Genomic DNA, 23299 nt, shown 5'->3' on the forward strand with positions numbered 1-23299 from the left:
ATTCCTGTCCCAGTGTGGCATTTCTAAGACATGAACTGGATTTTCAGTAGTTACTGGAGTACCTGCATATCAGCACGACATAATGGGAAGTTTAATCCCAGCCATGTGGTCCCAAGTTTGAATGCTAGCTTCTCTATTTAACTAACTGTTTAACCAAAGGTAAGTAAGTCAACCTCTCTGAGGCCATTTCTTTATTTGTAAAATGATGTATTTCAACTGCCCTGTAGATGTGTGTGTAGACTAGAGAATGTGCATACATTAGCCACTGCAGGGCCTAGCACACGCTTGATCCACTGCAAACGTTAGTTACAATGACCAAGTCAAAAGAATTACAGTCACAAGAATTACAAAGTGCCAGGGTCACAGGTTGCTGGTCAATAAAAAAAAAGTGCTTTAGTACAGAAAATAGTTGATTTCTAGCTTCTTGGGAATTTGATGAGCAGGACTGACTTTGCATTATTTCAATACTATCAGTCTTTCTGGCTAAGGAAGGGATGCTTGCTGCTGGACCTGTCGTTTAACCAGTACAAGAACTCTTGGAACTTGGAAGTGAGACTGTTAAAATATAACATCAGCCATCTAACTGAACTGCAGGAAGCTCTACAAATGAGACCTTTTGTACTATGTCTTAAAGGCCAACCTGAACTAAATATCAAGTGGTGGAGGGAAAAAGGCAGAGTAATCCAAAGCCTCTACTACCTGCTTTAAAAATATATGAATATATATGTTGAAAGTTATATTAAATGCTTTAGAGGAGCAATAATAAAAAAAAGAAAAAATATATATATATATATGAATAAAAATGTGTATCTATCAGTTTGCTAAAAGACAATACGTAGTTGATATTATCTGATCCATTGTGAAAGCATACTGTCTAAAACTTTACAAGAAAAACAATTTCTGAGTCTTAAATCTTCTCACAACATGGACCACAGAGTGCTACTGAGCAGACTAGCATGATATAATACCACGTAACAATTTACTTGGTAGACTGTTAAAGAGGCAATTCTATGTGCTCTTCGCAATGGGTGGATTTATAGCTAATAGTCTAGTACCCAGTTTACTAGGTTTCATGATCAGTTGCCATCCCGTGAGTGCCAGGAAGCCTGAAGCAGAAGATTAAAGGTTTCCTGGTACCATATGTGTATGTACCTTAAAGGTAAGCACAAGTAATGGAAACTGGAAAAGGTGATCTGGAGCAGGTATAATAACCCTTCCCTTTGACAGTATGTACAGCTAAGAGATGAATGAGGTCTGAAACGATACTATACAAGGTGTGATCAAGCCACAAAAGCACACAAAAGATCCCTGTGAACCACAAACAAGCTCTAGAGGGTAAGTTCCAATTCTGTGTGGCAACAACCACCTTTCCTCACGTTGCAGATGGGCTCATTTGTCAGAACAGCTCAGGAGTCTCCTCCAGCTCTAAAAAGCCTTCCCGAACCCTACCTCCTCCTAAATGCCGGGTAGACCGCCTCTTCCCTACGTCCCCAGGACCTACAAACGCACACCTTGCACACTTTCACGACTTCATGCTTGTTTGCCTGACTGCATCTCCCAATAAACTTAGCAGCTCCTTCAGGGAATAGACCTTGTCTCCCCTCTTTCTGCTCCATAAGCCAACACTGCCTGGCACTCAAACATTTGTTGAAAGACATATTTACAGGACATTCAGCCCAGCATGCTTTGTATACTGAAAGACTATAAATAACCTACCCTCCCATCAACAGGGGACTGGTTAAACCAGCCATTCTCAAAGTATGGTCCAAGGATCCCTGAGGGACCATGAGACCCTTCCAGGAGTCTGCGAGTTCCCCCTTTAACTACATATCTGGGTGAAGACACATATTCTTCCAATACTTTAACCAAAACAAAATAGCACACTGCCTGAGTGAAGAACCAGATGTGAGAATCTAGCTTTCTTCTATTAGGCCAAACATAAGAGATTTGCAAATACCTGTAACAAAACTACTCTTTCTCATTGGCGTTTGTTCTGGAAAATAGTTATGTTTTTATAGAAATATGTTAACATGTAATGGGTTTATTATTGTTAGCTTTAATGAATTAGTAAATATTTTTAAATTTTCTCAGTTTTAATTTCTAATACAGTTAGTGTCCACAGGGAGAACCTGTATAAAAAAAGGCTCTTTGGGGTTCTCAGTGATTTTTATATGTGTTAAAAGGTCCTGAGACCAAAACACCTGAGAATGGTTGGTTAAAGAAACAATGGGGCTTCCCTGGTGGCGCAGTGGTTAAGAATCCACCTGCCAATGCAGGGGACATGGGTTCAAGCCCTGGTCCGGGAAGATCGCACATGCCGCAGAGCAACTAAGTCTGTGTGCCACAACTACTGAGCCTGCTCTCTAGAGCCCGCGAGCCACAACTACTGAGCCCGCGTGCCACAACTACTGAAGCCCACGGGCCTAGAGCCTGTGCTCCGCAACAAGAGAAGCCACTGCAATGAGAAGCCTGCGCACCGCAACGAAGAGTAGCCCCTACTCGCCGCAACTAGAGAAAGCCTACGCAGCAACGAAGACCCAACGCAGCCAAAAATCAATAAATAAAATTAATTAATTTAAGAAAAAAAAAAAAAAGAAACAATGGTACAGTTGTACAATAAGAGTATGCATCCAGCCTTATTTTTTAAAGAATGTGGTAGGTTGATAAGTGCTAGTAGAAACCAGTGTCGAAGCTATACTGCTAAGTTTTAAAAAAAGAAGGCAAAACAAAGTATATATGTGTACATTTTTTTTAAAAGAGGCACCACTATACATACATGAGATATATGTATACACAAATTCTTTGGATGAACATCCAAGAAAAGTAAAAAAGTAGGTATCCCTGAGGACAGAACTGGGGAACCAGAGGGCAGGATGGGAGAGAGATCTTCCACTCCACTCCTAGTGTATTTGAAAATTCTACCATCTGCATGTACTACCTTTTCACAAAATCAAGAGTGGAATAAAAATTATATTGAAATAGTACAAAGCATTAAACTCACATTAAAGAACAGACTGTAATGACACTGTAAAATATTAAATGATACATTGTGAAATAAAACAAGCAATTTTTAAAACAGTAATACATAATATATTCTTGAAAAACAGTCTGGAAGATATACTGCATATAAAAAGTATTAACAGTATTTTTTCCTCCCAGTTAGTGCGATTACAAGTTTTTTGCTTCCTTATCTTTCTTGGATTTCTAAACCTTTGATAACTTAATACAAACTATTTCTATAATCAGAAAAACAAGGAAAGAGTTTAAATACATAGGTACAGAGGATTCCCTGGTGGTCCGGTGGTTAGGGCTCCACTCTTTCACTGCTGAGAGCCCGGGGTTCAATCCCTGGTTGGGGAACTAAGATGTCACAAGCCATGAGGCATGGCCGAAAAAAAAAACCCAAAGGTACAAATGTATGTGTATCTATATCTGTACTTAATAAAATATTTAGTAAGCCAAAAATTACATGAATACAGTAGCACCTATTAGATACCTTTACACCAAGACCTTGTCTGGATGTTTGTAAGCTAAGTTTAAAACTCTTGTGGGACCTTCCCTGGCAATCCAGTGGTTAAGATTTCGCCTTCCAATGCAGGGGGTGCAGGTTTGATCCCTGGTCAGGGAGCTAAGTTCCCACATGCCTGGGGCCAAAAAACCAAAACATAAAACAGAAGCAATATTGTAACAAATTCAATAAAGACTTTAAAAATAGTCCACGATAAAAAAAAAAAAAAAACTCTCATTACCCTATGGTTTAAAAACTATTCTGGGGACTTCCCTGGTGGCACAGTGGTTAAGACTCTGCACTTCGAATGCAGGAGCCTGGGTTCGATCCCTGGTCAGGGAACTAGATCCAACATGCATGCCACAACTAAAAATTTGTATGACACAACTAAGAGGCTGGCGAGCTGCAACTAAGGAGCCTGCAAGCCGCAACTGCCGCACCTAGGACCCAGTGAAACTAAACAAATAAAATATTTTTTTAAAAAAACTATTCTGATCCAGTCATTTTATTCCTAGTAACCCATCCCAAGGAAAGGATATCTGCTCAATGGTTTACATACAATGATGTTCATAAGAGCATTACTAAACAGCAAATAACCCAAATGTTCCATACCACACTGGTTAGACAGACTCTAGTTCAACCCTAAGGTACATATGACACAGAGGCTCAGGCCAAAATCCTAGGACTCACTGTGCACTGCTTTGCCTCCATCACCCCTCAGAGCCAACTCATGTCGTCCAGTCAGCCCTGCCTTCATACACACCCTAAAGCCCTTCATTTCTCAGCACCACCACCGCCACCGCCCAGTCCAAGCCATGGTCCACTCTCTTCATCCACCTGGTGTCCCTGGTACCACTCTTGGCACCTCACACAGAATCCCAAGTCAACCTTTAGAAGGTGAATCCACTCGTGCTGCTGTCCTATAAAACCCTTCAATAGCTTTCCAGTGCCTTTGAAGTCCAATCTTTCCCAGGACCCTCAAGGCTCCACCTGACTTCCTTCGACATCCCCCTTGCTCACCAGGCACCAATCACATTCCCTGCCTTTCTGTTCCTCAAACAAGCTATGCTAGTCTCACCTTAGGGCCTTCGCACTTGCTGTCCCTTCTCCCTGGAACACTCTGCTCCTGGATCATTATATGTTCATCCTGTGGTTACTCACCTCCCAGAGAGGCATTCCCTAACCACACAACCTAGGATAATCACCTTAGCCTCATCACTAACTCATCACCCTTTCACATCCTTCATAACAGGCACCTTCATCAAATACTATGCTGCTTATTCTGTATGTGCTATCTCCTGTCTCCTCAATGCCCGCATCCCCTCACCTTGCTGTGGACTCTCACCTCTAAGAACAAAGGAAGGGACTTCCCTAGGGGTGCAGGGGTTAAGAATCCGCCTGCCAATGCAGGGGACACAAGTTCGAGCCCTGGTCTGGGAAGATCCTACATGCCGCAGAGCAACTAAGCCCATGCGCCACAACTTCTGAGCCTGTGCTCTAGAGCCCGTGAGCCACAACTACTGAGGCTACGAGCCACAACTACGGAAGCCCGCGTGCCTAGAGCCCGTGATCTGCAACAAGAGAAGCCACGACAATGAGAAGCCCGCGCACTGCAACGAAGAGTAGCCCCTGCTCGTTGCAACTAGAAGAAAGCCTGCATGCAGCAACGAAGACCCGACGCAGACAAAAAAAGAAAAAAAAAAAAGAACAAAGGGATATCTGAGTACTCAAAAGATACTCAAAAGAATATCTGAACGGACTATAATACAGAAATTTTAAATGTTTTTGAAGAAGCTTTAAGAACACAGGAAAATGCTTACAATACATATCTAAGTGGGAGGGGGAACGGTTATCAACTAATGGAACACCAAGTTTGTTGGGGGTAGCGGGGCAAATACACAGAAAAGAAAAAAAGTAAAATAACTTCTGTTGGAATTTCCAAGTGTTGGGGTGGAATTGTGGGTAATTTTCACTTGCCTTTTCAGTTTCTTCCACAGCTTCGCATTTTCCGAATTTTCTACAAGGCGTGACTTTGATCGGAAAAAGCTACTTTAAAAAAATGACCACACCGGAAGGATGCTCAGATTCAGCTGTGCATGTGACAAAGTCAGTCAGTCATGGGACACCTTATTCAAGTCAAATAGTTCTCCCGAAGTACACGTGAAAACCCTCAGACAAAGAAACCAGAAAAAATAGGGGGATGTGGAAGTGGACCTGTAGACTGGAGAGACGCGTCCAAGCTGGTCAGACCCTTGACCTGGGCTACATCCTGAGTCTCACCAAGCTAGGGGAAAAAAAAAAAATGGAACATACCATACTCCAAATATTGCAGAATAAGCCAAGACTTTGTATGACCTACAAAAAGGTGAACTATTTAAAGTTGTTTTAGATACACTGTTGAACATTAGTCTCTTTAATACTTCTCCAATTATCAGAAGTTTTCATTCTTACATAAAAAAAGACACACATTAATACTTAATGAGCATAAAAAAACAAAAAAACAAAAAAAAGCTTAAGCCCTCTGAACTAGGTCATCTTTTCAGAGGAGAGGCTCAGCCCACTGACTAATTTGAAATGCCAGTCCCATCTGCAAACCTCAGCAAGAGCTGCAGTTAATATTAAGAGCAGAAACAGGTTTGTTCTTGAACATCTTTTCTCTCAAGTCCAGGATGCTTCCAAATGGAAACTTTCCAATTTTCCTGCACTTGAGATAGCAGATCTAGTAGAACCCTTAAAACAGGATTCTCATACCCTTCAGAGGGAAGTTTCAGTCACCCATCACTCAACAAAAGAAGCTACCGCTAAATATAAGTTTTAATGGAACTCACTACTGAGTGCCAGGTCTGTGTGTGTTCCTGTGTGTGCGCATGCACTCGCGTGCACACACAGGCTCATGCATATGTATGCAAACAACACACGCACACACACATAGAGAAAAGCTAATATTCTTTTTTTTTTTAATAAATTTATTTTATTTATTTTTGGCTGCGTTGGGTCTTCGTTGCTGTGCGGGCTTTCTCTCGTTGCAGTGAGCGGGGGCTACTCTCTGTTGCGGTGCGCGGGCTTCTCACTGCGGTGGCTTCTCTTGTTGAGAAGCACCAGCTCTAGGCGCACGAACTTCAGTAGCTGTGGCATGCGCGCTCAGTAGTTGCGGTGCACAGGTTTAGCTGCTCTGCGGCATGAGGGATCTTCCTGGACCAGGGCTCAAACCCATGTCCCCCTGCATTGGCAGGCGGATTCTTAACCACTGCGTCACCAGGGAGGCCCCAAGGAAAGCTCATATTCTTTATGACAGAGTGTAGGACCCCGCTTCTGGCAACCTAAGAGAACTCTCCCATCTGTTTACTCACTCACTTGCTAAAGACAATGTGAGCCAAAGACTTGGGAGTGGGTCTTCCAATAAGGAATTTGATAAGTCTCGGCCTGCACTGCTCCAGGCAGACTAGGCAGAGCCAATGGGTGGCATCTATCCATGAGGCTAATCTCAGATACACAGTAAATACAAACTTTTACCATAAATCATAGAGCTAATTAAGCAGAATGGACTTGATCGCTAGAGGCTGTTTGACTTTTTCTGGAAAAAATGTAGATAGAATCCGTGACCCATGCCTTCATCAGACTTGTTGAACTCCTTTTATGCATTAGGCAAGTTGTCAGATCCCTGTCCTTTAAGTCTCTCAGCAGAAACTGGAACATGGTGAAGGTAGAAAAAATATCACTCTAGCCCCCAGCACCTAGAACATTGATAGATAGCAGGTACTCAGTAAGTCTCTACTGGATAAATCAGAAGACATTTGCTGCACTGCATCATAACTGTGTGTGACGGCGGCAACAGAACCCACAAGCTATGTGCAGAGGAAAGAGACGAATTCTGCCAAGGCAGGTGAGTGAAGACTGCCCAAAAGCAATGAGTAGCCAGCCCTTCCCTGGAGGAGCCACCAGGGAGCGGCTGCAGGAAAACCACCCGGACAGGAGTATGCCCCAATCCAGGCTGCGGCAGATGGCCTGAGCTACTTTCCAACTCAAATTCCTACCAAGGTTTTATTTCCTGGGGTTTTGCTGCGCTTCATCATCTCCTTCAAACCTTCAGCTATAAAGGGGTACCTACAGAGGGATCCTTGTGCTTCTCTACCAGGAAATTAGGGAAAAGCAAACAGCCGCTAACAGAAAAATAAATGCTGTGGAATGTTTTCTTATTTACCAGGCAATGAGCCGGTAAGACTCTTAGACCTTCTGAGAGAGAAAAAATAATCTGAGAACATCCTCCAAGTCCACTAGAAACAGGCCACTTTCAAAACGAATCACTGTCCTTTATTCCTCCTCTTCTTCTTCTTTCCCTGATAAAGCTTTTTAATTGTTCATGCATAAACTACTTGCTTCCCAACAGAAAAAGATAATTTAAACATTGCAGAGTCACTTCTTACTCCAGGGAGAAACACTGGGAGGGAAATGAAAGCATTTGAAAGAGAATGGAAACTAAAATTCAGAACAAAGGAAAGTTAAAATGAACAAAATAAGGGAAAACAGCAAGTGGAAAGTTTTCAAAACCCCTAAAAAAGTGCAGAAATAAACTATTTCCCATCATATTCTCTTTAAAAATGGGAAGAGCCACTAATCCAGAACCAGGATGGATGGTGTGAAGCCCTTCATGCCAGAAGAAACAAGTTACCAAGTCAGTTGCTATAGAGAATGCAGAAAAATGGGCTCCCACCCAGCAGTTTCCTCCCCTCATTATGCCTACCAGGAGAAGCCCCACCTGACCACAAAACCCTTGGGTAGAGAGCCAGCCTTCCCTCTCACACAGTTCTCCCCCCTACCCAAACTGCATTCCAAACACGGAAGGAATAAAATGCATTTGAATGTGGTATTAAAATTAAAATAGACCCAATCGTGGTAACAATACCCACAAGAGAAAATTCCAGGTGCAATCTGGTACACAGAACTCGGCCTTGTGTATGTTGAGGGAGGGTGACAGGATTCTTGAAGATCAAAATAAAAGCTTGCTTTTACAACCTGCTTAAGAGATAATGAACAAAACTCCGCCTTTGAGATACATCTTAATTCCCCGCTTTCAGGCTTTCTGTTTTCCAGCACCGTCCTCCACCTACCTCGCCAAACTAATCTGTGCTTCTGTAATGAAGATCCCTGGATAATTAGCCCATAATAGGCCATAACCACCCAGGACACTGATGAGAACAGAAGCCACAGTGTAGCACCCCGTTTGCAATAACAAGTTTTCATAAAGGAGTTGCTAATCGTGAGCATCTGCATCCCAGAAGGGCCATGTATATACCTCGCAGCAGCACCACAGCTACCTCTCGCCTTTGAACGCCAATTCATTATGAACTGGTGTGAACGTGGGGTGGGAGGAGAGGGGAGAAGGGCCGTACTGAAAGGCTAAGAGAGCAGGCGATCTATAGCCCCCAATTCACCACGCAAGCCAAAGGAGGCATTCTCAAGAAGCCATTTCCAGGGAAGCTGGATTCAAAAATGTAATTTATCAGAACGAGTCTCCTCCTTGTCTCCTAACGGCCAGGCCCCGGCTTGGAGAGGAGGGGGGAGTTAGTGGTGAGAGTTTACCTTAGAAGGCGGCAGGGAACAGACAGGCCTTTCAAAGCCACCCAGGGCTCTGCCCAGAGGTCCCAGGCGGCGCAGAGGGGCTGGAGCAGCGCGCGGCTGCGAGCCCCGCGGCGCCACAGGTTCCCCAGCGCGCGGCCCCGCCCGACTCCCACAGGTGGGCGGCGCTCGGCCCGGGGGGCTCGGGCGAGAGGAGGGGACGCTGCGGGTCACCAGGGACGCGGTGGACGGGGTAGGAGGTGGCCGAGGGACGGGGATGGCTTGGCCTTAAGGAAGCCGGGCGAGAGGGAAGCTCGGGGCTTTCAGCTGCCTGGATCTCGCTCCTCAGCTGGGTGGTAACCGGCTTCTCGCCACGGCAAGAGCAGCCCGCGCGGAGAGAGGGGCCGCGTGCACCTCCCACCCTCCTCCCAACGAGCCTCGGCCTCCTCCCTGGCGCGGTTAAGCCGCACGGCCGCGGGCCACCGGCTGCATGCGCCCCGGCACGTAGGAGCCTGCACTACCACATGTGGGCGGGGGAAGGGCGCCAGGGGACCGAAGAGACCCGGCCCCTCGCCGGCCCCTCGCCGGCCCTTCGCCTCCCGGCCTCACCCGATCGCGCGTCGGCTCACCCCGCCCCTCGCCTCCGCACGTCCTCACCCGTGTTGGCCTTGATGTTCTCCCGCAAGAAGTGGCCGCTGGAGAGATGCTGGAGGCCAAAGTTCTCGGCGATCCTCTGGCACACGGTGCCCTTGCCCGAGCCGGGCGGCCCAAGGATGACCGCGCGCAGGAGTTTGGAAGCCATTGCCTTGGCGAGGAGGGGGAGGCCGAACTGGCAACCCGGACAGCGGCCTCGGAGAAGCCCCGGGAACTTTGCTTCTTCTGCCTCAGCCTCTGACACCCTGGGCTCGCGCGGGGACTTGCCGCGGCCCCTGCAGGGGAAGGAGAGACTTTTGAGACAACCCCTCGCCTCCGCCCCGCCGCGGGGCGGCTCGAAGGCGGAGTAAGCGCCACGCTACACCTCCCCGCCCTCCTCGCCCCCACGCTGCGATTCTGGCGAACGCCCGAGCGCCCGCCCCTGGCGGGGGCAGCCGTCGGGGGCTCGGAGGTCCACCCGGCCCGTCCCACCTCAATCCCTTCCTAAACCTCGCGCCCCACGCCCCGTCCGAGAAGGGAGTAGGGCATCCCCACGCCAGCCTCCCCCGAGTGGGGGGGCCGGGCTAGGCGGTGACTCCAGGCGCGCCTCCAGTCGCCCACGCCCCGGGAGGCCTGGGGGCTGAGCCCCAACCCGGGTCCCCGCACGTGGGCAGCGTTTGGTCCGCGCCTCGGCCCCTCCCCGGCGGCTGTCACCTCCCGGGGAGTCGCAGCGGCTGCCGGCCGCGCGGACGGCCCAGCGCCCACCTCCGCCGAGGGCTGACGGATGCGCTCTCAGCTGTGAGGAGCCGGAGTTCGGCGCCTCTCCACCCGGAGCAGTCAAATAAACACACACCTCCGCCGGGACGCGGCGCTCCGCGAGGCTTCCAGCCCGGATCCCGCTGGGCGGCGCCGCCTCCGCCCGCCCCCATTCGGAGCCCCGGCCGGCCGCGCGGGACTCGCGCCTTACGTAAGCGGGGAGAACGGCCCCGCGCTAGCCGCCTGTCAGTCCGCCCGCGCCTCTCCCCGCCCCGTAGCTCCGCTCCCACCCGCCTCCCCGGCCCGCTTGCTCCCCAAGACCCCGTGGGGTCCGCGGGGGCGAAGGGAGGTGGAGAAGACGCAAGGGACAAAAACCCCTCTTTTGCGGTCGCCTGGGGACCCGGTCTCCTGTGGAGAGGAAGGAAAAACACAAGGTGCTGAGCGCCTACTGTGCGTCAAGTTCGCGGCTAGGTGATTTCCTTCAGCAACAACCGTTCCAAGTAGGGTATGCACAAGGGAGGAAGGGAGGCTTGGAGTATGGCCATTCATTCATTGATTCATTCATTCAGCAAATGTTTATTGAGCCCCTACTATGTGCCAGACACTGTTTTAGTCCCTCAGCATATAGCTGCGAACCAGAGATAGAATCCTGCCCCGGTGGAAGTTACATTCCAGCGGGAATTTTGAACTCTCATCTGCCGGACTCCAAAGCCCAGGTTCCTTGGGTTGGGAGGAAAAGGTGGGGCGGGGAGGGGGGAGCTCATCCAGCCCTCAGCGTCTTATAGCCGACTGGTTCCATGACTTCAGAAGCCAGGACTTTGGCACTACGTTTACAACTCACTAAGTCCCGGTGGGTGCTGTCTCCTCCCTCGCCTACCCCGGCATAACCAAATATCCCAATCCATATTCTCTGAAATCTGTTCCCACACCACACACAGCTTTCATTTCCCACTCAGATTTAGCGTGATAACCGCCTGCCCACAAATCTCCGGCTTCCGCCAATCCATCCGTAATGCAGCGGCCAGAGATACTGCTAAAGTGCAAATCAATTTCCATTATTTCCCCACCTCAGATATTATCGTCCCTTCAACATAAAGCAAAAAATCGTCAGCAGGGGCACACAGGTGCCTTCCATACACCTTTGCATCCCACCGGCTCTGGTCCTCTGCCCTCCTTCCACAGGCCTCCTGCCTCCTGCCTTTGGGAAATCCACTGCAGGGTTCTGAGTGCGCCCAACTCGAGGCTCACAGACTCGGAGGGACAGTGTGGAGAAGAGCCTTCTCTAGATTCCTGGCTGCTCTGTCTGTGTTGGGGGACTGGGGGATGGGGAAGCCTGATGGTATCCCAGGTCCCAGCCCTCCTCCTCCACACACTGATGGCCAGACAGCACCTGTCTCTGGCTACCTGGGAGCACACCCAGGCTGCCAACCCCCGGCCAGTGTTTGTTCCATAGGTTCACGCCCCTGTCTAAAATATCTCAGTGTTCTGTGGACCTCGGGGGGTTGTTACACTGAGCCCCTTCAGCCCTTCTCCTGGGAACAAAGAGGGAAAAGAATTTCTGGGGGTTTGGAGGGGATGACTTAAATCTCCACTGTTCTTCCCGCCATGTGCTCTATAGTATATAGCAGATACTTTGCAGTCATTCTCAAAGCTGAGCATGCATCAGAATGACTCGGAAGGCTTGTTAAAACGGAGTGCTGAGCTCCACCTCCACCGTCTCTGATTCTGTGGTTCTGAGGTGGGCATTTCTAACAAGTTCCCAGGTAGTGCTGGGGCTGCTGATCGGGAGAGCGCACTGGAAACCACTGCTCTTGGGAAATGAGCATTGAGACAGGGAAGCTGTGTGGTCTCTGATTCCTCTGCCTGCTGTGGGACCTTTGGCCGTTAACGTCTTCTCCTTCGAAACTGAGGAGATGATTGGATTTAGCACAAGGTCCCTTTGTATTTACCAAGAATTGATCCTATAAGTTCCCACAGGAAAGAGAGCCTCTAGCCCCTGCAAACTAGATGTAGATAGCCTACCTTGCCCTCTCACCCAGTTCTTTTGCCTAGTTTTGAAATGTCTTCACCAATATCGCCTTATGGTGTCATGCAGCCATATTAGCTACTCACATGGTCCTAGGACTTGGTCCTTTCAGAGTTTAGGAACATATATTATGAAACAAAAGAGGAGTTGTGACATAGTGAACTTAGAGAAGCCCAGCTGAGATTAGAACCTAACATTTCAAGAGCCCTGAATGGACCTTCCTTGTGCACAGCCATCCTCAGTCCCACAACTCAGCTGCTGATTGGAAGCCGTAGAATTGGAAGAAATGGGTTTTGGCATCAAAACGACACCCCAGGATGAAACTGCAACAGCACCATTCACTAACTGCAAGCCTCTTGATCTCTGTGAGTCTTAGTTTGCTTATCTGTAAAAGGGAGATAGGACTTATCTCACAGGCTTGTGATAAGGCTTAAATGAAACAATGTATAAGAGAATTTAGCATGGGACTGGGCATATAATAAGTATTTATTCATGAACATCACCATGATTAACCATGGAACAATTATTTAGCCTCTCTGATCTCAGCTCCTGAGTCATGAGCTAGTATGACAAAGTACGTAACAGACTCCCTAGCCCTTGCAAGGGCCATAATGGTAGCTCTTCTTATCACAAACGCTCTTGTAATCAGCTTCTTCCTATTTCCTTTGCCTAGGGTTTTAAACCCATTTATAATATGTATCACAGTCTACAAAATAATACACATCTATGTGTTAGTCCATAGACAAACAGTAAACTCTGAGGGCTAAGGCCAAATTGAATTCATTTTTCTACTTTCAAAAATCTACAGCACTTTGCCAATAGTAAGTACTCTGTAAATGTTGGCAAATCTCCCTCCCCATCCTAACACACTCACCATCAAGCCATGTTGCCTCTCTGCAGCTTCACATAATATAAAGTCAACATTTGTTCACACTTTACACCTTCCTTCATCAGATTCTCACAAGCTTGCAAAGAAGGTTGTGTAGAGATTCTTCTTCCTATTTTACAGACGAGAATACTAAGGTTCTGAGAGATTCGGTGAACTTCCCAAGGTCACAGAGCTAGTTGGTGGTATTGCAGGGACTCAAACCCAGATTTTCTCATTCCAGGCATAGTGTCTCATTTACTAAACTTCAGTCATTTCCATACTACTTTCACAATTTTGCCATAACCTTGTACCACCTTGGTTCTAATCTGCTTATCATGTTTCTTTATATCAACTCAATTTGTTTAAATAATTTATTTGGAAAAGAAACTGTATATAACTCACTAACCATAAGTAAAAGGATACACTAGAATAAATGCAAGAAAAATAAGGTTACCAAATTCCAGCTGAAATCTACCTCTTGAGTTTCTGAGCTTAATCTTTGTTTAAAAAGAAAAAAGTAAGTGTGTTGTTTACCAAGTGTTAGCCAAAACAAAAAACAAAAAAAAAGACATGCAGCATCTAAATGAGACTTTCTGTTTGTCTATAAACATACAGCTCAAAATAGAAAGGGGGACTTCCCTGGTGGTCCAGTGGCTAAGACTCCACGCTCCCAATGCAGGGGGCCCGGGTTCAATCCCTGGTCAGGGAACTAGATCCCACGTGCTGCAATATCCCACATGCCACAACTGAAGATCCTGCACGTGGCAATGAAGATGCCATGTGCTGCAACTAAGACCCGGCACAGACAAATAAATAAATAAATTTTTTAAAATATATTTTAAAAATAGGATTAGAAAGGGAATACTTTCCTAACATTTAGTTTATTATCATCTAAAGCCAGATCCATGTACCACCTAGAGTCAGCTCTAGCTCCACATCAAATTATCTCTTGCTTCATCAGGGATGCTTTCACATACTTCAAAGTGTACCCTTGAAATGTAATTTAATATAACCTCACCAGGATTTTTTTAAATGATGTGACCACTTCAACCATAGTTCACAGATATTATGCTGCTCTCACTTCAAACATTAACCCTCACGCCCCCACCCCACCCCCATTCTTCACACTATCATTCTCCATCACTGTCTTTCTATCATCATTTCAGGCTTATTTCTGTTGTATTTAATACAGACTGTAGGTTCTTTGAACATAGTTGTTACATGAAAACTGGGTTTGCCTCTTGGTGGGTGTTGAGCCAATAGACACAACCAAGCCAAAGATTGGGAGAAGGAAGGATTTATTATTACTTGCAGCAAGTAAGAAGAACACCAGAGATCTTTCCCAAAGCAGTGTCCCCCCAAACAGCCAAACTGGGGAAGTTTTAAGCTAAGGGTACATGCATATTCAAGAAGGGGCTTGAGTAAAGTAGAATTCAGCATAAAATTGGGGCAAAGGTCCAGAGAGTCCAAGTCTTAGTTGACTGAAGTAAGAAGGGTCAACATCATCATCCTGTCCTCCACCTGGGTGGGGGTCTTAATTCCTGCAGAAGTCAAAGATATATTATTATGTATATCCCTTAAGGAGGAACTAGAACTCTGCTTTGTCACTGCACTATCGTTTGACTGCCTTTTCTCTGTTCCTGCATTCCCTTGTTCCCTTAAGATCATTAATTACCAAGACCTGTTCAAGGGCAAGCATTGTAAACTTATTTTGGCTAGGCTTAGGCCAAAATGAGTTCACTTGTGTCAAGAAAGCCATTCCTGGTTCTCTTTCTCCAAGGTCCCCGCAATCTATCTGCTTACAAAGTGGCTTCATCTTGTATATTGTGGCCTCCACAGAGTTAGGTATCGATTCCAGACATAGAGAGTAAATATCACTGAATGACTGACTCACAGCTGAATGAAGAGTGGATAAAGTGTCTGGACAGACAGAAGAAAGGCTAGTGACTTGGAAATGGCAAGCTTCAGAAAAGAAAGATGTAAAATAATGGGAAGAAGGGACAAGATATCAGCCCCAGAGTGCCTGACTCCTTTCTCCCTATAGGCACTTATGAAATATTTAAGACATCAAAAGATTGTGTAACAGGGAAGAACAAAATCTGACTCTATGTTGGATCTGTTTCTTTTACTTTAACCTTTGTTCTCTGTTGCTTTTTGTTGCTATAATCACTAAAAGGATGCTGTCTATAGCTTTAAGCATACAAAATGGCCTGCCTCGGGGAACCTGCCCCTCTGCCTGAATGTTAAACTAAAGTGCCTTTGTTCAGTTCTCAGGGAAACATTCTGACCCTGCCCACCTGTGAATGGCTGTACGAAAGAAGAAATTAACACATCCCCTCCCCGAGGCTGACCAAACCAAGAGATATTTTGCAAGACTTATGGCCTTTTTACTTTTACTTCACTTCCTCACCGCCTCCCCCTCTCTGTTCTATAAAAGAAACTATCATCCAGACCCTGATAAGATGGTACTCTAGGACGCTAGTCTGCCATCTTCTCAGACGCCCGGCTTTCTGAATAAAGTCACTATTCCTTGCCTCAACACCTCACCTCCCGATTTATTGGCCTGTCATGTGGCGAGTAGAGTGAGCTTGCACTCAGTAACAATTGTATTGAGAGAAGAATAAATGGTGAGGACTAACAGGGCATTATGTGTGACAGTAGTACATTCTTACAAGTGAAAGAATCATCTTATCTCCAAATTTTACTAGTTAACATGGTTATTAACTTATAACATCTTAACAGTTATTGAAAAGAGGCAGCAGCATTTTTTTTTACAAGCTTGCTCTCAGACCAAAAAAAAAAGTTCCCAAGCAGTTAAAAAAAAAGAACTGGGAGGAAAGAAATCAACATTCTTCATGTTTACCTGGCATGACCCATTATTCTCCATGAGCAAAAGACTACTTACAAATTGCTCCTGGAATAGCAGTCTATGATAGAGGTGCTTCCTTGGGAGATGAAGGTGTTGAACTCCCACCCTAGGTCTTTTCACTGTGAAACACTAAAAAGCAAGGTAACAATCTGTTAAGCTCTACCATCCAAATGTAGTGATATAATGATGATATCTTGCTCAGAACTTTGCTCTGATTTGCACATCTGGTAGTGGGGATGAACAAGACTGTGTCATTCTCACTCTTCACGCCACCTTCCTAACCACAATCACTCCTTCTTAGAGTTGCCTTGGGATTAGTAGGCAAGTCTCTACTTTGGATGCCTTTGACTGTGTCTTTCCTCTGTGCAAAGTTGACTGCCAGGGGGAGTGCAACTTTCTTCCTGCTCCAACTGGATGAAGGGACTGGAACTGAACACTGAGTTTATTCCACCCAAGTATTGCTCATCAGGTTCGATGGGTAAAGGGGATCCTGCTTGTGGGAGCCTTCTGAGTTTGGTCTTCTGATATGGGCAGTATAGACTATAATTAACATTTATTGAGTATTTGCTATGTGCCAGTGTTTCTCTCTCTCTCCGTATGTGTGTATATATATATTTTATTATATATAATTATATTATTATTATGTTATATATAATATTAATTCTTGTCACAGCCCTAGGTCATAAGTGCCTATTATTTTGTGTCCATTTTATAGACCTTAAACCTGAAGCAAGACATCTGGTAACTTGCCTGAGGTCCCACAGACATAAGTGGAAGATTAAGGACATAAATCAAGCATCCTGACTCCAGAGACAGGGCTCTTTAATCACTGTGCTACGCTGATTCAGGAGTAACACTGTTATCTTTTTATTTTATAGATGAAGAAACTAAGACACTAAGAGGTTAGGTAATTTATCCCCCAGTGTCACTGAGCCAGAGCTGGAATTTGAACCCAGGCATCAGGGTCAAGGCACATAACCACTACACACTACCCAGTCTCCCCAGTACTTGAGTGAAGAGGGTCCTAAGACTCTGTCAGGAGGGCTTTGCACCGGATTGCTACTCTGTAGAGAAATACTAACAGCAAGGAGAAAGTCACTTATGTTCAACCTGGCTTTACTCGCTAGGTGAGGCCAGCAGGGTCCTATGACAGGTTCTTCCCACTGGGCCCTCCGTCTCAGGAATCTCTGCAGGTTTTAACTTACGTTTTCCTTCCTGAACGTGCCAGTTCATCTGTCAGCCTCCCGCTGCCAGCCTGTTGCCAAATCATTGCTGTGCCCCAGATCTTGCTGCTAGACCCCTTTGACTGGAGCTTGGCTCACTGTGGATCTGGCTCTCAAATGGCATTCTCACTTTGTTCTCCACCCCATGACCACAGGCCAACCTACCAACTCCAGAGTCAAGTTCCAGCTGCCCTCCCCCGCCACCATTGCCACCTCTCTACCACACCAGTTCCAAACTTGGCTCCCAGCTCTCCAGCCTCAGTCATAGACCCCCAGCTGTGTGAGAGGTCACTACAGACAACTCATTCTGAGTGACAAACCAAAGGGGTAGAAATTGAGTATAATTTAAAAGGTGTGTCTTACCTATGGACTGGGAGAAAATATTTGCCAACAATGGGACTGACAAGGGGCTAATTTCCAAAATATACAAATAGCTCATACAACTCAATATCAAAACAGTAAACAACCCATTCAAAAAATGGGCAGAACACCTAAATAGACATTTCTCCACAGAAGACCCACAGATGGCCACGAGGTGCATGTAAAGATGCTCAATATCGCTAATTATTAGAGAAATGCAAATCAAAACTACAGTGAGGTATCACCTCACACCGGTCAGAGTGGCCATCGTCAAAAGGTCTACATGGGACTTCCCTGGTGGCGCAGTGGTTAAGAATCCACCTGCCAATGCAGCGGGCACGGGTTCCAGCCCTGGTCCAGGAAGATCCCACATACTGTGGAGCAACTAAGCCCGTGTGCCATAACTACTGAGCCTGCGCTCTAGAGCCCACGAGCTACAACTACTGAGCTCACGTGCCACAACTACTGAAGCCCACACGCCACAACTACTGAAGCCCACGCACCTAGAGCCCGTGCTCCCAACAAGAGAAGCCACCGCAATGAGAAGCCCGCACGCCACAATGAAGACTAGCCCCCGCTTGCCACAACTAGAGAAAGCCCGCACAGAAACAAAGACCCAATGCAGCCAAAATAAATAAATAAATAAATAAATAAATGAATAAAAATTTTGAAAGGTCTACAAACAGTAAATGCTGGAGAGGGTGTGGAGAAAAGGGAACCCTCTTGCACTGTTGGTGGGAATGTAAATTGGTGCAGCCACCATAGAGAACAGTATGGAGGTTCCTTAAAAAAACTAAAAATAGGCAATTCCCTAGTGGTCCAGTGGTTAGAACTCCGTGCTCTCATGGCTGAGGGCCCATGTTCAATCCCTGGTCAGGGAACTAAGATCTCACAAGCTGTGGGGCACGGCCAAAAAACAAAAGAACACTAAAAATAGAGCTACCCTATGATCCAGCGATCCCACTCCTGGGCATATATCTGGAAAAGATGAAAAAATCTAATTCAAAAAGATACGTGCACCCCAATGTTTATAGCAGAATTATTTACCGTAGCCAAGACATGGAAGCAAACTAAGTGTCCATTAACAGATGAATGGATAAAGAAGATGTGGTATATATATACAATGGAATATTACTCAACCATAAAAGAATGAAATCTTGCCATTTGCAGCAACATGGATGGAACTAGAGAATATCATATTGATTGAAGTAAGTCAGACAGAGAAAGACAAATATTATATGACATCACTGGAATCTAAAAAATAATACAAATGAATTTATTTACAAAACAGAAACAGACCCACAGACATAGAAAACAAACTTATGGTTACCAAAGGGGAAAGGGGGGTGGATGAATTTGGAGTATGGTGTTAACAGATACACACTACTATACATAAAATAGATTAACAAAAAGGATCTACTCTATAGTACAGGGAACTATATTCAGTATCTTGTAAGAATCTATAATGGAAAAGAATCTGAAAAAAAATATATATATATATATAAAACTGAATCACTTTGTTGTACACCTGAAACACAACACTGTATATCAACTGTACTTCAACTTTTTTTAAAGTGTCTTGTTGTAGAGTTGCACAGAAGACCCAGAGGCGAAACAAAGATCAGAAATTCAATGACCACGTTATAAGACTGATTAAATAAGGCTTTCCAAGTGAATTCCAACTATACAAAGGCAATATAGCACAAGGGTTAAGAGGATGCACCCTAGAGACAGATTGGCAAGTTCAATCATTGGCTCTACCACTTACAGATGTGTGACTTTAGCAGTTCCTTAATCTGTACTTCATTTTTTCCACCTGAAAAATGGGAAAATAATAGTTCCTATCTCATAGGATTGTTTAGAGCTTAAATTAGTATATGTAAAGACTTGGAACAATGCCTGGCATATACTAAGGACTATATACGTGTAAGTTTCATTATTATTGGTTCTTCAACCACCACAAAGCTCATTGTGCTTCATGACACTAAAGGCAAGTTCTTGGAAGAATTAAGCCTGCCAGACAAATTTATTCCACTACCAGGGCTGTGTCCCGAGGACCTGCACGTTGTTCGTGTAATTTGTTTTCACATAAAGACTTTCATATATTTGAAAACAGCCGTATCGTCCCACCTGTGGCTTCTCTTCCTCGTGCTGAATATTCTGAATTACTCAACCATTCCTTATGTCATATGGTATCTTGCTGGAGACTAGCACACCAGTGTGTCTTTTGCTGTTCAAGCAAGAAATACCAGAGAAATAGACTCACAGACATAGAAAACAAATTTATAGTTACCAAAGGGGTTAGCAGAGGTAAGAGGGGGAGAGATAAATTGGCAGTTTGAGATTAACTTATACACACTACTATACATAAAATAGGTAAGCAATGACCTACTGTATAGCACAGAGAACTATACTTAATGTCCTGTAACAACCTATAATGGAAAAGAATCTGAAAAAGAATATATATATATAAATAACTGAATCACTTTGTTGTGCACTTGAAATTAACACAACATTGTAAATTAACTATACTTCAATTAAAAAAAAAAATACCAGAAATTTCTCCTGTTCATCGCCAAAAGATTTATATATAGGTAACATATAGAATGTTCCCTTCTTAATGAAATATTAATAATAATAACAATAACAGCTAATATGTATTAAATATTACTATGCCTTGTATGAGACCTCATTTTGAACCATGTAAATCCCTGGGGGTTCTTAGATGATCCACAGAGGACCCCCAAAGAAGATGATACAGGACTTCGCACATGGTAGATTATATAACTGTCCATGAAGTATTCTGATTTCCCATCATGAAATAGCCCTCCTCATTTTGCCATCTCAGGCCATGTGATTTACTTTAGCAAATATTAGCAATTGCTTTAAGAGTCAGGGTTCCCCTTGTCCATTTCCTCTTGCCAAAATGTTTGTGTGTGTTCCAGAGTAAAGCTGACTCCATCTCCCTAGAAAAGAATGAAACGTGATGGGCATGTAACAGGAGCAAGAAATAAATTTTTAATTTTGTAAGTCAGCAAGATTTTTGAGGGTTTTTTTGTTTGCTTGTTAGTTTGTTTTCCAGTGACCCTCCTACCTTCATTATCAAGGTTTTCAGAGCCAGGACAGAGGAGATTGCAATGGGGATCTCGACAGCCCCTTCTCTCCTGACCACTAGACCCACAGGATTCCTCTAGCCAGGGGCAGAGGTCTGAATCCCTGCCTTTTGGGAAACCTGGCCCCTACCCCACCTCCCTCGCTCAAGTGTCCCTAAGGTCTCAGGCCAAGCCAGATCCCAGGGCTGAGCCAGCGGGTGTGACAATACCGCGTCCTCAGACAGCTCTCTTGGGGCCCCAGGAGCACTGCCCGTGTGGGTGGGGCCTCCTGAGCATCCTTCCTGATTTGAAGTCCAGGTCCCTGGAGATCACAGGGGTGGGACTGGTCCCCAGGATTACGGAGAACATGACATCACCAAAGAGGCTGGCCCCCCTTCCCAGCAGGTTGGATGACACATTGGGAAGATGTGAGCCTGGGACCTCCTAGGAGGGACAGGGGAGCCACGTGGCACAGTGAGACTCCCAGGGCCGGTGGGCAGCCAGGGACTGGGGGTTCCAGGGTCACGTCTTCTTGGCACGATCTGCTGCATCCAAGTCAGCCATGTTGCAGGCGGCTGTGATCAGGTGGTGATCCAGAGGTGCATTCGGAAAAGACCTACAAAGCCAACTAAAGGTCCCTGAGAGATCACAGGGGTGGGACTGGTCCCCAGGATTACAGAGAACATGACAGAGGAGAAGGCAGTAGAAGGGCTCATTTCCAGCACCCAGGATAAATAGAGCAGGTCTGGAGGTGTAGTAGATGCAACGCACTGGATTTCCAGACAGCTTAATCATCTTGCGACTTTCACTGCCTCGGACCACAGAACTGTGGCGGTGCAGCCAGTGGCTGGCCACATCCAAGCTCATGTTGAGCTGGAAAAGAAGGGTGGCGTGAGGATACAGCAGGGCCAGGTTGACCAGCAGACACATTGTGGAGCAGCAGTCTGCCCGCATGTCCAGCATGGCCCCAAACCCGGTCCCTTGATTAAGGACTCGAGCAGCGTGTCCATCAAAAGCGTCCAGAAGTCCACTGAGCAGGTAGAAGGAGGAGGCCGAGAGGGGGCAGCAGAGCATGAAGTAGAAAGAAATGATGGCGAAGACAATCTGTGCATAACTGATGAGGTTAGGCGCAAACAGGAAGGTATTTTCGTCTGGCACCGGAGGTCCCCTGGCCGCCCTGGGCCTTATCTGGAGGTGTCAGCTGTGTCCCACCCCGGGCACAAGGCTCAGCCTCCAGCCCAGTGCATTGGCCGTGCTCACTGCACGCAGGTCCCCGCTGCCCCAGTCGGGTCCCAGGTGTTAAAGCTCGCTGCCAGCCGGAGCATGGGCCAACCCAGCTGTGCGTGGAGCAGAGGTCATTTACTATCACAGCATAAACTAGCCTATCTTGACTGTTACATCCTCAGCCTTGGATGCTGAATGTTATATAGAAGTCTTATTGATTAGATACTTATATAATGTGATTCAGAATCCCTTCACCTCCCTGGATCTTCTGTGGATAAATATATTCTTTCTAAGATGAGATACACAGCAACATACAAGACATTCCCTGTGTAGTCTGATGAACGCTCCCTTGTTCTGGACACTATATTTCTTCTATAGCAGGATAACATTTTCCCCTATTTCACCCCATGATCCTTCTCCCTCTTCATGCAACAGCTGAGGAATGTTATGCCCATCATCTTAAGAAAGGTAATGCAGCAGAAAGAGAGAAGCCAAGAGTCTTTTCTTGGCTTTGAGTTTTGGGCTAAGGCCCCAGAAGAAGTGGAAAAAAATGCTTGTGCTTAGTAAATACAATTGATTTGGGAGTCTGCAAATGGTAGAAAGCTTTCTACTTCCCATATCCTGAAATTGGAAAAATCCTCTGGGTTAGGAAGATGAGAGAGTCAGAGGAGAATTTATTTATTTATTTTATTTATGGCTGTGTTGGGTCCTCGTCTCCGTGCGAGGGCCTTCTCCAGTTGTGGCAAGCGGGGGCCACTCTTCATCGCGGTGCGCAGGCCTCTCACTATCGCGGCCTCTCTTGTTGTGGAGCACAGGCTCCAGACGCGCAGGCTCAGTAATTGTGGCTCACGGGCCCAGTTGCTCCGCGGCATGTGGGATCTTCCCAGACCAAGGCTCTAACCCGTGTCCCCCGCACCGGCAGGCAGACTCCCAACCACTGCGCCACCAGGGAAGCCCCCAGAGGAGAATTTAAGTGAAAATGATTTCCTGGAAAGAAGGGGTTACCTGCCTACCTGTTTACTTCCCAGGACTGAGCCCAGCAGGGAGGATGAAAGAAACAACAGAGACTGGGAAGATCCAAATGCAGGGAAGGTGTGTAGCCGCTTCCCCAGGTAGGACCTAGAGAAATGGCAAAAGCCCAGAGTGAAGTGCATCACAGAATGAATCTTGTCCACAAGCAGGTC

General features: G+C 46.0%; 1 protein-coding gene and 1 pseudogene across 9 annotated transcripts in view; both read right to left on the minus strand.

Annotated features, from left to right (window-relative positions):
• AK4 (adenylate kinase 4) overlaps nucleotides 1–10663 on the minus strand; it is a gene marked incomplete at its 3' end in the record, with an annotated part of 74101 nt that extends 63438 nt beyond the window's left edge. The window contains exons 1-2 of one of the 8 annotated variants that reach the window (XM_082358767.1): nucleotides 10463–10650; nucleotides 9722–9993 (exon numbers count right to left, since the gene is read on the minus strand). In XM_082358767.1, coding sequence (XP_082214893.1) covers nucleotides 9722–9993; nucleotides 10463–10626 — 436 coding nt within the window. In that variant the 5' untranslated portion in view covers nucleotides 10627–10650. Of the gene's footprint in view, nucleotides 1–9721; nucleotides 9994–10189; nucleotides 10209–10411 lie in introns of those variants that run through there. The other 7 variants (XM_082358769.1, XM_082358765.1, XM_082358768.1 and 4 more) reach the window with 7 other exon arrangements.
• A 3963-nt stretch (nucleotides 10664–14626) lies between these two features.
• LOC309613014 (CDP-diacylglycerol--inositol 3-phosphatidyltransferase pseudogene) lies at nucleotides 14627–23036 on the minus strand (annotated as a pseudogene). The gene has a single exon. The product of its transcript is annotated as a CDP-diacylglycerol--inositol 3-phosphatidyltransferase pseudogene (transcript).
• Nucleotides 23037–23299: the final 263 nt, after the last annotated feature.

The sequence above is a fragment of the Balaenoptera borealis genome (assembly GCF_965194805.1).
Source record: "Balaenoptera borealis genome assembly, chromosome: 1".
In the NCBI taxonomy this organism is placed as follows: domain Eukaryota; kingdom Metazoa; phylum Chordata; class Mammalia; order Artiodactyla; family Balaenopteridae; genus Balaenoptera; species Balaenoptera borealis.